Source organism: Eucalyptus grandis, chromosome 8 (assembly GCF_016545825.1).
Source record: "Eucalyptus grandis isolate ANBG69807.140 chromosome 8, ASM1654582v1, whole genome shotgun sequence".
Taxonomy (NCBI): domain Eukaryota; kingdom Viridiplantae; phylum Streptophyta; class Magnoliopsida; order Myrtales; family Myrtaceae; genus Eucalyptus; species Eucalyptus grandis.
In genome coordinates, this window is record NC_052619.1 from 47,784,055 (window position 1) to 47,796,350 (window position 12,296).

The window sequence follows — 12,296 nt, forward strand, 5'->3', positions numbered from 1 at the left end:
AAATAATTTTTTTTTTTTCATTTTTTTCCTTTCTTTCTCCCCTTCTTCTTCTTCTCTTCTTCTTCTTCTTTTCAAGGTGGCCAGTGGGCCGGGGTGATCGGCAAATGGCTTGTTGGTGGACGACAACCTGGTGAGCCTTCGATGAGCTCAGGACCGGTCGTCGGTGCCGGCGGATGGTGGTGAAAAAGAAGAAAGTTGAAAAAGGAGAAAAGAAGAATAAGAAAAAAAAAAGAAAAGAGAGAAAATAGTGTTTGATTCTAGAATTGTTCTAGGAACAAATAATCAATTTTTTTACTTTTCAATTATGTTCCAAATCTATTTCGGAAAAGCAAAAAAATAGAAATTTGTTATCGGGAGCAAAATTTTTACCAAACGTATTTATGTTTTAATCTACTCCTAGAATAAAAAATATAATTTTTTACTGTTGGGCAATTAACAAACATGCCATAAGTTTGCATTGAATATAAATAGATCTATTTGGATCGGACAATATCCGACTTGATTTGACTCACCTGTTATGAAAAGATTGGTAATTAGTCCAACCGGTTGGGATCGATGGCCAATTTTACCCGGCAATAGACAAAGAATTTAATTGCGCTCTATTTTTTTTTTTCTTTCGGTAAAGTCAATATAGTGTTTCATTTAGTTCTGATTACATTTCATTTGACATTTAACCTAACCCTCACCTACATCCAGAACAGAGCTTGACAAGTGGGTGGACAGGCCAGCTAGGTGATGCATTCGTTCGTATTCACCCTTAGTGCAAGGAAGTTGGCAGATGACGTTCGGCTTAAAAGCAAATGGAGATACGAGTTAAATTCATTTACCCATCCGCAAAGGTCACCTGTGGTGGGCCCGCAAGTGCTTCCCGCGTCCGAGTCAAACATTATTACATATTTATATAACAAATATAAATGTGCAAACCCCTGGGAAAGGAATAAAGTAGAAACAAGACCTGTCGGCTCTGAAAAGACAATTTATGTTGCACCTCCCGGTGCATCGAATGTCGTTATGTCCATAGGATTCTCTTTCTTTTTAACCTTGAGGAGCCACTCCTCTTGATTCGTTACTTGTATTCATTTACTTGCATAGCCAAGACATAAATATATCCATAAAAAAGCAAATTCTATTAATGAGTGCCTTAACAATACTTATTTGTCACCAATTAAAGAAATTTTATAGTATATATTTTCCTCATGTTATATTTAATCAGTACCTTTAGTAACTTGACTAGTTAAATCATAAAAAGAGGAGAAGTTTTATTTGAAAATTTTCAATCAGCAAAACAAATAAATTGGTCAGGATAAATTCAGTTCAAACTTGGAGTCCAGGAAAATCAATTATTTATTTAAAATAGATTATTATCACTCATCTATGAGCTCACATGATGGGTTTTTGTAGTTAGAAAGTTATTCTGATTATTTCTTCGATACATATAAGTTAATGTAAAATTATATTTATTCCATATAAATTTGAACTTTTGATGGCTAAATATACATGCCTCTAAAACGAATTATACTTTTTAGTGCGATACTTTTAAAAAATGACATATTTGAGGGCTTTGTTATGTGGTTTTAGTATCACATCTAGTCCCTAAATTGTTATTATTGTGACTATTACTATTATCATTTATGAAAACTCAATTAATTTTGTCTTATTTTCATTGAAAATCATATGAAAATATCAAATCAAGACTAACTATTAATTGGTGATTTCTACATTTTAAAATTTACCCAATCAGATTGGCATTCCCATTAAGATTAATTTTACACCGTATGCAACAATTGCATCTTCATTTCTGGTTCAAATCGTATACACACATTAAGGACCTTTTTTTTTTTTTGGGAAAAAATGAAGATACTTTTAAATCTTCTAACTGCAACTTTAAATCACTATTTAATAGGCAAATTTTTTTTGATAAGATCACCAGAATTCTTTCAAGTCTAGTAATCCTAAAAAGTTCGCATCACATTGATTGTAAGGGGTCATTGATATAGCGGGAAGGCTATTAGCATTGAGTGTCAAATATCAACTCTAAAATATTAAATGCCTCGAGAAAAAGTTCCTTCACTTATTAGTAATAAAATACCCGATAACAATTATAAACACTTACACACGCATATACTGTGATGAATCAAGTTGATAATCCGTGTTATTTAAATTTTAGTTCAAATGGAAAAGTGAAAAATCGTACTTAAGATCTCATCATGAATGGTATATGGACAAATTTGTTGTGAAAACAAAGCACATGAACTAAGAGCCCATTTGATATACTTGAACTAAATCGTGGTCACGCTCTGGAGTGTCATGACTTGTGTGTTTGGTTATATTTGTTATAAATTACAATACCTAAAAGTTGGGTGGGACAACTTTCAAAAGCTATTATAATCGGGGAGAAGTTGCAATTGTAAGGTGCTTTGTCAACCACCTTGTAAAAATTGCCAGGCCTATTTTCATAGGTAAAGAAAATGTGCTAAACATACACTAAATTTGAGTAATCCGAAAAGTATGAGGACTAAAATGGTGATTTATACTAAGAGGCTTATACATGCAGGAGCCACGTGGCAATAGCTGATACTAATTCAACAATTTTCAACAAATTTTAAATAGAAATTTGATAGAAAGACTTAAATTATCACGCGAGAATAGTGTGGTTAGAATCATAATCAAATAAAGAAAAAATGATCAAAAGTGTTCTTCCAAATATATAGGTTTTAGGAATGTAATTTTTCCTGGAATTGATTGTGGATCTAATCTCATTTACTGCTGTCGACATGTCGGAGAATAAAATATCAGACCTCATGGGGGTTGTCTGGGTACTATTTCGACCGCACAGCTGGTTGCTATTTCGAATCTCTTTTGAATCAATGCATCGATGTCACTCGCGTGCTGAAAGGATGGCTCCCGCTCCCGCTCCCGCGAGGGGCTTTTGCCCGTTTCTACCTGCACGAGCAAAAAGGCTTCTCTCACGAATGTATGCATACATAACCTCCGTAGAAAATATTAGGTGCCCGACACATCAATTTCACATTAATCCATTTAACGGTTAACACGTGTCATTTTTGGGTCCACCCGTCAGAGACCTTTGCAAGAGTCTGAGCTGAGGTCGTCGTCTCCGGCGCAGTGAGAGGAGGAAAAAAAGAAGAAAGAAAAAGTAAAAAAGAAAAAGAAGGAAAAAAACGAGTAAAAAAATTAATCAAAGAGAGAATGCAAAGTGTCTGGCAGAAGAGAGAGGAGAGAGAGTGACGATTAATTGAAGAGAGAGGAGGAATGAAAGAGTCTCGGGTGAGCCAAAAATGACACGTGTTAACCGTTAAATGGATTAGTATAAAGCTGATCACCTAATATTCTCTCCTCGGCTTCGACTTTTATTCCAAACCCACAGCCGCCCCCCAAAAAAAAAGAGAGAAGGACAGGCTTCCTTGCTCGGGCAAAGAAAGAGGCATTTCGTATTTTCCCGAATCATTTCGATATCCTTCACACTTGAGAGTGGGACTTTCGAGGAGAAACTACGGGCGGAGTGCGAAGAAGAGATGCATCGTCTCGTTCTTAGCAACCCTTTCGTGGCGCTTGTCGCACCGATCCTTCTCGGTGTGCTGGCGCACAAGCTTCTGAGAAAGAGGAGAGCAAGTGCGCAAAGAGACGCGGATGATCAGCATCCTGGTACGCCTAGTCCTCCGATCCAGCCCAGAGGGAACGATTTCGACGTGTTCTTGAGCTTTAGAGATGTAGATACTCGAACAGGTTTCACTGACTACCTCTATTGCAGCCTCGTCGATGTTGGAATCCGTGTCTTCATGGACGACAATGAGCCCCGCTTGGGCGAGAGATTGAGCGAAGAGCTTATGCAAGCCATTAGTAACAGCAATATTTTGATCCCGATTATCTCTGAGAATTATGCTTCTGACAAATGGTGCCTTCAAGAACTGGTTTGCATGATGGAGTGCCTAAAACAACGGGGACACAGAGTGTGTCCCATATTCTACAAAGTGAAAGTTGCGGAGGTGCGATATCAACAAGGTCGTTTTGAAGAGGCATTTCGTAATTACAAGCGGAGGCGTTTTGACCCAGAGGTTGTGGCCAAATGGAAGAAAGCGCTTGCAGAAGTCTCTTGCTTGAAGGGATGGGAATCAGAGAAAGTTGCAGATGGGTAACTCATTCTTTAACCAACACCTTGTTTATTTTGATGATATCAACACCAATCAAATCTTTTATTTATTTATAAATCCGATTCATTCGTTTTAACTACGAAAGTTTATGGCTATAATATTTTGCCTTCCTTTGTGCAAGGATTATCTAACTTATATTTTTGCTTATTTCTACCTACATAAAGCCAACATTACTGTGTTTATTTTAACGAGTAAGATTTGGATAATTACGACGACTGTTGCCTCTAAAAGAACCAAAAATAAATGAATAAAAGAAGAAGAAGGAGAAAAAGAGACTGCTTTTAAAGCTTCAATAGCCTCGATCTTTTTCTAATAAAATACATTAGAGTAATCTTGAAAAGAAGTTATGGGTGCATCTTGTGGAGCAATCACGGATTGCCTTACCCCCTTTCATCTTAGCAAATTGAATAAGGATGGAAGTGGGGAAAAGAATTAAAAATTTTCCAAATTATCCCCAAGTTCTATTGTTTGTGCTATCGTTAGATAATACTTATGTCATTGAACTCATTTTCATTTGACAGGAGAGAAGGAGAATTGGTAAAATTGGTTGTGGAAAAAGTTTCGAAAGAGTTGAAGAAAGTGAAGGAGTTGGTTGGCGATGACTATTTGGTCGGAATTGACAATCCTGTGGAGGAGGTTATGAAATTGGTAAACAAGAATGCTAGTGCTACCTTGTGTGGGAATTTATGGAATTGAGGGCATTGGTAAGACTACTCTTGCTAAAGTCATATACAACAAGTTGTCTGATCTATTTGTGCATCGTAGCTTCATTGCAAATATCAGGGAATCATGTGAATGTGATAGTATTAATTACTTGCAAAATCAATTAATCTTTGATATGCAAAAAGAAAAAGATCAATTTTGTAATAATGATGAAGGAATTAAGTGCATCTTGTCTAGGTTTAAAGATGAGAAAGTCCTCATCATTCTTGATGATGTGGATACCTCTGATCAGATAGAGGCTTTGGCTGGAAATCCTTATTGGTTTGGCTCAGGAAGTAAGATCTTTGTTACCACTAGAAATGAGAGTGTTCTTGATAAGGCCAGAGTGGACATCAAGTATGAGCATAAGCAAATGCATGAAAAGCAATCTCTTATCCTTTTTTCTAGACATGCATTTCGAAGAGACTATCCTCCAAGTGAATTTTTAGCTCTATCTCGTCTTGTTATATCTACAACAGAAGGGATTCCCATGGCTGTCAAGGATATAGGTTCATTTTTGTGTGAAAAACCATCACGAATATGGAGAGAAACAATACAGAAGATGCAAAATATATCTCATATGGCCGTGCAAGAAAAGTTTAGGATAATTTGTGAAGAAATGGGGGAGGATCGAAAAAATGCGGAAGATGTGTCTTCCGTGAATCTTGCCATGCCTAGTCCTTCCATCCCGCCAAGCGAAAACAATTACGAAGTGTTCTTGAATTTTAGAGGTGTGGATACTCGAAGAGACTTCACCGACTACCTCTACTGTAGCCTTGTTGATGTTGGAATCCGTGTCTTCACGGATGACGATGAGCTCCGCGTGGGCGAAAGATTGAGCGAAGATCTTATGCAAGCCATTAGGAACAGCAATATTTTGATCCCAATTATCTCTGTGAATTATGCTTCTAGCAAATGGTGCCTTGATGAACTTGTTCAAATGATGACGTGCAAGAGACGCTTAGGGCACATAGTGTTACCTATTTTCTACAAAGTGGAACCTGCAGATGTGCGGGATCAAAAGGGTCAATTTGGAGAGGCATTTCATTATTCCGGGAGGCGTTTCGATCAAAAGTTTACGAAGGAATGGCAGCAAGCGCTAACAGAAGTCAGTTCCTTACGAGGATGGCAATTTGCTAATAGGTACTTCATTCTTTAACCAGCACTTTATTTACTTTGATGATGTCAACGCCAGCAAATCATAATTTTTTACGGATTTGATTCATTCGTTTTAATGATGAAACTCCTTTACTATATGTGCAAAACTTAAAGCTTCATTAGCCTCAAATCTTTTTCTAACTAAATACGTTTAGAGTAACCTTGAAAGATGTTATGGGTGCATCATGTGGAGCAACCACGCGATTGCTTTACCCACTTTTATCATAGAGATAAGATAACGAAAGGAGGTGGGAAAAAGATTTATAGGTTTTCCAAATTATCCCCAAATTCCATTGTTTGTGCTATTGTTAGAAAAAAAGTCATATCATTGAACTCATTTTGTTTGACAGGCCTCTAGGAGAATTGGTAAAATCAATTGTGCAAAAAGTTTTGAATGAGTTGAAGAAAACGGTGGAGTTGGATATTTCTAAGAATTTGGTCGGAATTGATAGTCATGTGGAGGAGGTTATGAAATTAATAAATAGGAGTTCTGGTGCTACCCTATTTGTGGGAATTTATGGAATGGAGGGCATTGGTAAGACGGCTCTTGTTAAAGTGATCTACAACAAGCTATTGAATCAATTTGAGCATTGTAGCTTCATTGTAGACATTAGGGAATCATGCAATCGCAATGGTATTAGTTACTTGCAAAATCAATTAATACGTGATATATTGCGAAGAGATATTCGATTGCATAACAAACATCATGGAATCCGCATCATCTCATCCGAGCTTAAAGATAAGAAAGTCCTCATTATTCTAGATGATTTAGATACCACTGATCAGTTAGCAGCTTTGGCTGGAAATCCTAATTGGTTTGCACCAGGAAGTAGGATCTTTGTTACCACTAGAGATAAGAGTGTTCTTGCTAGGGCTAGCATGGACATCAAGTATGAGCATAAGAAAATGGATGAGGAGCAATCTTTGATCCTATTTTCTAGACATGCATTTCGAAGTGACTCTCCTCCTAGTGAGTTTTCAGCTCTCACTCACGTTGTGGTATCTATAACGGGAGGGCTTCCCTTAGCTCTCAAGGTTGTAGGTTCATTTTTGTGTGGAAAACCATCAGCGCTGTGGTCAGAAACGATATGTAAGATGCAAAATATGCCTCAGAGGGAAGTGCCAAAAAAGTTGATGATAAGTTATGAAGCATTGGAGGAGGATCAAAGACAAATGTTCTTGGATATCGCTTGTTTTTTAATTGGGAGTGATGCAAGAATTGCATGCTATATGTGGAATGCTTGTGGCTTTTTTGCAAGGGGAGGAATTGAAGTACTGAGATCTTTGTTGTTCATAAGTATTGGAGATAATCATGAGTTCAGAATGTATGACCAAATGAGAGATCTAGGTAGGGAAATTGTGCGTGCAGAAAACTACCACAAGCCTCACCAACGTAGTAGATTGTGGGATTATGAGGAAGCCTTGGAAGTGCTAGAGAGCAAGAAGGTAACTTTGTATTTTTCTTTTGCTCCCGTAGTCTATGTTCTCTTGTTTTAAATGATGTCAGTTATTGTGCTGGTATTATTTTATTGACGTGATTAGGAAAGGAGGTTGCTCTTTCTTAGTGAATGCTGCAGTTTCTCTTCAAATTTCCATTTTTGTGGTTTTTTTTTGGTCGGTTGTACTCTATTCCTACTCACACTCTTACTCTCACTCTCATTCTTACTTTCAAACTTTTGTCCTACCTCTTCGTAGGGCGTAGGAGTCTAAACCCATATTTGAAACTAAATCGTCCTCGTCCCAGGTGGGGTTCGAACCCCATGAGAAGGTAAGGATTCGAACCCCCCCTCTCCCTTCTCATATGAGAAGGATGGCCATTGGGGCACCTTTGTGGTTTTGAAAGTCAAAAACATCAACAGTGAACCCAATCATAAAAATAACGTACAAAATTGACCGGCGAATACTGAAATGCAGACTTTTCCAGTCTGTATATTGAGAGAAACAAAATAACTGACCCAGGTAAGCCATAATTAAAAAAGTATGCCTTAAAGTAGAGCCTAATTTAACTGATGCGCGTCTTATCTTTTATGGTTGTCAGCTGACATCTATGATCTTATCAACTGAATCCAAAATAATCATCCTAATTAATCTTGAAATTTAGTTAATGCAACTGATTTAGAATAATCAGTCATGCTCATTCATTTAGTGAGTTATACTTCGGTTGTTTTGTTGTATTCGTAAGTCACTTGTTCATGCTCGTTCACGTATCAGCTTAAGGACTTTGATAGGAATATTCAGGGAAGAGAAAAGGAAAAAAATCCCTAAAACGTAAAAACTCCTCTTACTTCATGTGATATTACAGATGCGCGCGCTCTTTTTTTTTTTGCCACGACTAGTCAGAGAGCACACAGATTGTTTGCAAAGGAAAATAGTTAAGGGAATAAGTAAAGAAAAAAATTACGTTTGAAGATTTGATTTATTTTCGAAGAACCGTTTTCAATTATCGGGGATTGAAAATTTTAAATTGATTTTAGAAAGTGTCGGTGAAATTGAAGAACCACCTCGTAATTATCTGGATAACTTTCAGTTAGGGTTTTATCTGTTGTTTAATAGTGGCATTAATAAATTGCATGGACTTTTATGCAAAATTTTAGGCATGAGTTTGAAACTGAAAATTGGTATTGAGTTTAATGTATAATTAAGTAGAAATAATTGATATTATTTCACTGAGTTGGTAAGATGCAACATTTGTGATCCTTGTACTTGTAGGGAGGTGGAAGGATTGAAGCCATTTGTCTGGAGGAAGGCAACTCTAATTATATAAATGATCAAGGGAGCTGCACATTTGTGGATGAACAATTTAGAAACTTATCGAACTTGAGGTTTCTTCACATGAGTGATGTGAATCTTCGTGGAGATTATAGTGATTCATTTTCTCAGTTAAGATGGCTCAAATGGGGGAAGTGTGCCTCAAATTTTGAAGCACACAAATTTCATGCAGCGGAATTAGTCGTACTCGATTTGTCAGGAAGCTCGATTTCAGATGTTTGGCAGGGATGGCATTCAATGATGGTATGATATAAAAATACATTCTTTTTCTTTTCTTCTAAGTGGGAGTAACTCCTTGCTGACCCCCATGATATATTCTTTCTTGTAGAAGGCAGAAAAACTGAAAGTTCTCAACCTCACAAGTTGCCATTCCTTAAAAAGGACTCCTTACCTCTCAGCTTTTAAAAGATTGGAGATTTTGATCCTTAGAAATTGTAGTGAATTGGAGCAAATTGATAATTGTATTGGAGACATGGAGAATCTCGTTTCCTTGGACTTGAGTGGATGTTCTGGTCTTAAGAAGCTCCCGCTTCAAATGGCTAAACTAGAACAATTGAAGGAACTTCTTCTAGATGAAACTGCGATACAAGAAATACCTTCCTTCATAAGTTCTCTAAAGAAGCTAGAGATGCTTAGTGCTAGGGATTGCAAATTATTAATTGGATTTCCGGACTCTGTAAGTAGTTTGGTGAATTTGTCGACCATTGTCTTATCAGGTTGTGTTGAGCTTGCAACACTTCCACAAAAGCATTCGGTTCCTTGAGAATTTGCGGTGCTTGTCATTGAGAAGCTGCCAACAATTGAGAGAGATTCCCAGCTGGATTGGCAATTTGAAATTGTTGACTCAACTAGACTTGAGTGGATGTTCGCGTATTCAGCAGCTACCGTCTCAAATTGGTGAGCTAAAACAATTGAAGGAACTTCTTCTAGATGAAACTGCAATACAAGAAATTCCTTCCTTCATCAGTTCTCTAGAGAAGCTAGAGACACGGAGTGCCAATAGTCGCAAATTAACTCTTTAAGCTGTTTAGTGAATTTGTCGACCCTTGTCTTATCAGGCTGTGTTGAGTTTCCAGATTTCTTGACAGCATCGGGTTTCTTGTGAATTGCTTATCATTTGGATGCTGCGATGGGTTGAGAGAGATCCCAACTTAATTGGGAAGTTGGAATTGTTGACTCAGCTGGACTTATCACGGACAAGGATCACAGAATTGCTTGAAGGAAGTTCTAGATCTTGGTAACAATAGCATAGAAAAGCTGCCAGATGGTATTGGAAGGTTGAAAAAGCTTTGAGAGTTATATGCATGATGGTGCTCGAATTTGGGAGGGGAATACCAAGCATTTGTAATCTTTCTTTTTTAAGTCTAGTGCATTTTGATTTAATGCCCAATAATCTGGAATTCTTGTGGATTTTTATTCAAATGAGTGGTTTGTGATTTAGGTTGTTTTCATGATGAAGCAGAAGCAGCAATATCATTTCTGGTCTCTGCTCATGGTGAAGTTTAGGACCCTATTGGTGCTGTTGATGGTAGTCTTGTTTGCCCAGCTTCCTTAAATGGCGCCTATTTTCGATGCTTGGAAGATGCATCGTATTGAATAATTTTGTTGGAATATTGAAATAATAAATCATACTTTTATTTAATAACTTAAGTTTTTAGAGCAGTTGATAGTGATCTTACAAAATTTCACATGATATAATAGCGGAAGTCTTGAGTTCGAATTTTTTTCAGGCCACGTTTGTCTCCCCAATTAAATCTACATTTGGTATTTAAAAAGAAAGATTAAATTAAGCGTGAGGGGAAGTGTAAAAATATTTGAATAATCGAAAAATGAGAATGAACTATAAATTGTTTTGGGAAGTGTGAAATATTTAAATAATCGAAAAATGAGAATGAACTATAAATTATTTTAAACGAAAAGGAAAACTTGATTTTAATTTTTTGAAAGAGACCTGCATTATTCATGTAATATAAGGGATACCTAGTAGCTAGTGTTTTGACGTCGAGGTTTCTTGTGTTGTGGAAAACAAGCAATTGGAAGATAAAATAAATAGAAAGGAAATAAATCACGTACTAGATTTATATGGTTTGGTTGGAACTTGGTGGGACTTCTTCTTCGAAGAAAGTAACAAATTATTCCACTATAGATCAAACGATACAATGGAGATCTCAATTATACTTGAGTTACTCAAACACCCTCATTGCATCTTAACACACAATTACATTTAAAAACTCATGGGATGTTTAGCCTTCATAATTTTTTAGAAATTAATATCTCAATTTCACAAAGGATATCACAAATCTGACTGCAAAATTTATGGACTTCAAAACACTTGCAATTTCTCCATGGTGTAATTCACGAAGAAAAAATAGTCTCTTTGATACTTTTATTGAAGATCATTAAATAATATCAATGCAATTCGTCAATTTTATTTAATGATTTAAAAAGCGAGTCTAAGATGTGAAATATAAACTCTTCATTGTTAGTTTTATTGTAGTATTTGGATCAAGTCAATGTAAGTTTAATTGAATTATTTCATTGTTGAATTTACTCTATTGGTTTAGTATGGTAAATGCAATATGAACTAATTAGGATTTGCATAGTTTATTTATTTTTCATTTTCTAGTCGGCGTGCTCGAGAGCATACGATTTATTATTTATCATAAAGAAGTTAGACTTTTATCTGGTATTTCTATTGGCAAAACAGATTGAGAATTAGGATTAATATAACTGAACCTTGAGTTATATTGGAATGCGGTCTATCATTTTGATCTTTTTATAATTTATTTTATTTGACTTCATATGATTTTTATATGTGAATAAATTTTTGCTAGCAATTCTGTCGCTCTAATTTGACCCAAAAGAAGTTTACATATTAGCGAAGATCACTCTCAAAGTAATCTATTTTTAAAAAAAGGGAAGGCTATAACAGGTATAATGAAAAGTTTGGAAATACCCCGAAATTGGAAACAACCTCGTGCATATGAGTAATAATTTGGAATAAGAATTTATAATTCTAGCCTTACAAGTACTTGAATTTTGGGAGGTGGTATGAATGCCAAGCATGCGCTTATATCTGTTAGTCAACAAATAACTAGTTAACCACGCATAAAAAAATTACTATCTAATCAAAAATGTGTTAAGTAATCCAAAGTTGTTTGGATTGATAGCTATTAGGGTAAACCCCAGTGGTGAGTCATTTGGATTGATAAGCATTATGAAAGCAACTTCTGCAACCCGATGACGCTCTGTTTTCATTTTCTGTTTTTTTATTTTATTTTATTTTTTATTTTATTTTTATTTTATTTTTGGTAAAATCAAAGTAGAATTTCATTTCGTAGGATTACATTTCATTTGCAATTCACGTACCCTTTTGTAGATCGAGTCAAAGACCTTGGCGAGTTGGTGGACCAGCAAGGTGATGCATCGTCCATCTTCGCCCCCTGGTGCGAGGAAGTTGGCACCTGATTTTCCGCTTCAAAGCAAAAGGTGATCGCT

At 36.2% G+C, this 12,296-nt stretch overlaps 2 protein-coding genes across 2 annotated transcripts; both read left to right on the forward strand.

Annotated features, from left to right (window-relative positions):
• The first annotated feature begins 3,533 nt into the window (after window positions 1-3,533).
• Window positions 3,534-4,154, forward strand: LOC120287294 (toll/interleukin-1 receptor-like protein). Its single transcript, XM_039300047.1, has one exon. The coding sequence runs from the start codon at window positions 3,534-3,536 to the stop codon at window positions 4,152-4,154; it is 621 nt and encodes a 206-aa protein (XP_039155981.1).
• Window positions 4,155-4,827: 673 nt separating this feature from the next.
• Window positions 4,828-10,326, forward strand: LOC120287295 (disease resistance protein RUN1-like). The gene is made up of 4 exons (XM_039300048.1): window positions 4,828-6,014; window positions 6,380-7,475; window positions 8,739-9,041; window positions 9,127-10,326. Exons 1-4 carry the CDS (start codon window positions 4,828-4,830, stop codon window positions 9,559-9,561), a joined length of 3,021 nt encoding a protein of 1,006 aa, XP_039155982.1. The 3' UTR covers window positions 9,562-10,326.
• The last annotated feature ends 1,970 nt before the right edge of the window (window positions 10,327-12,296 follow it).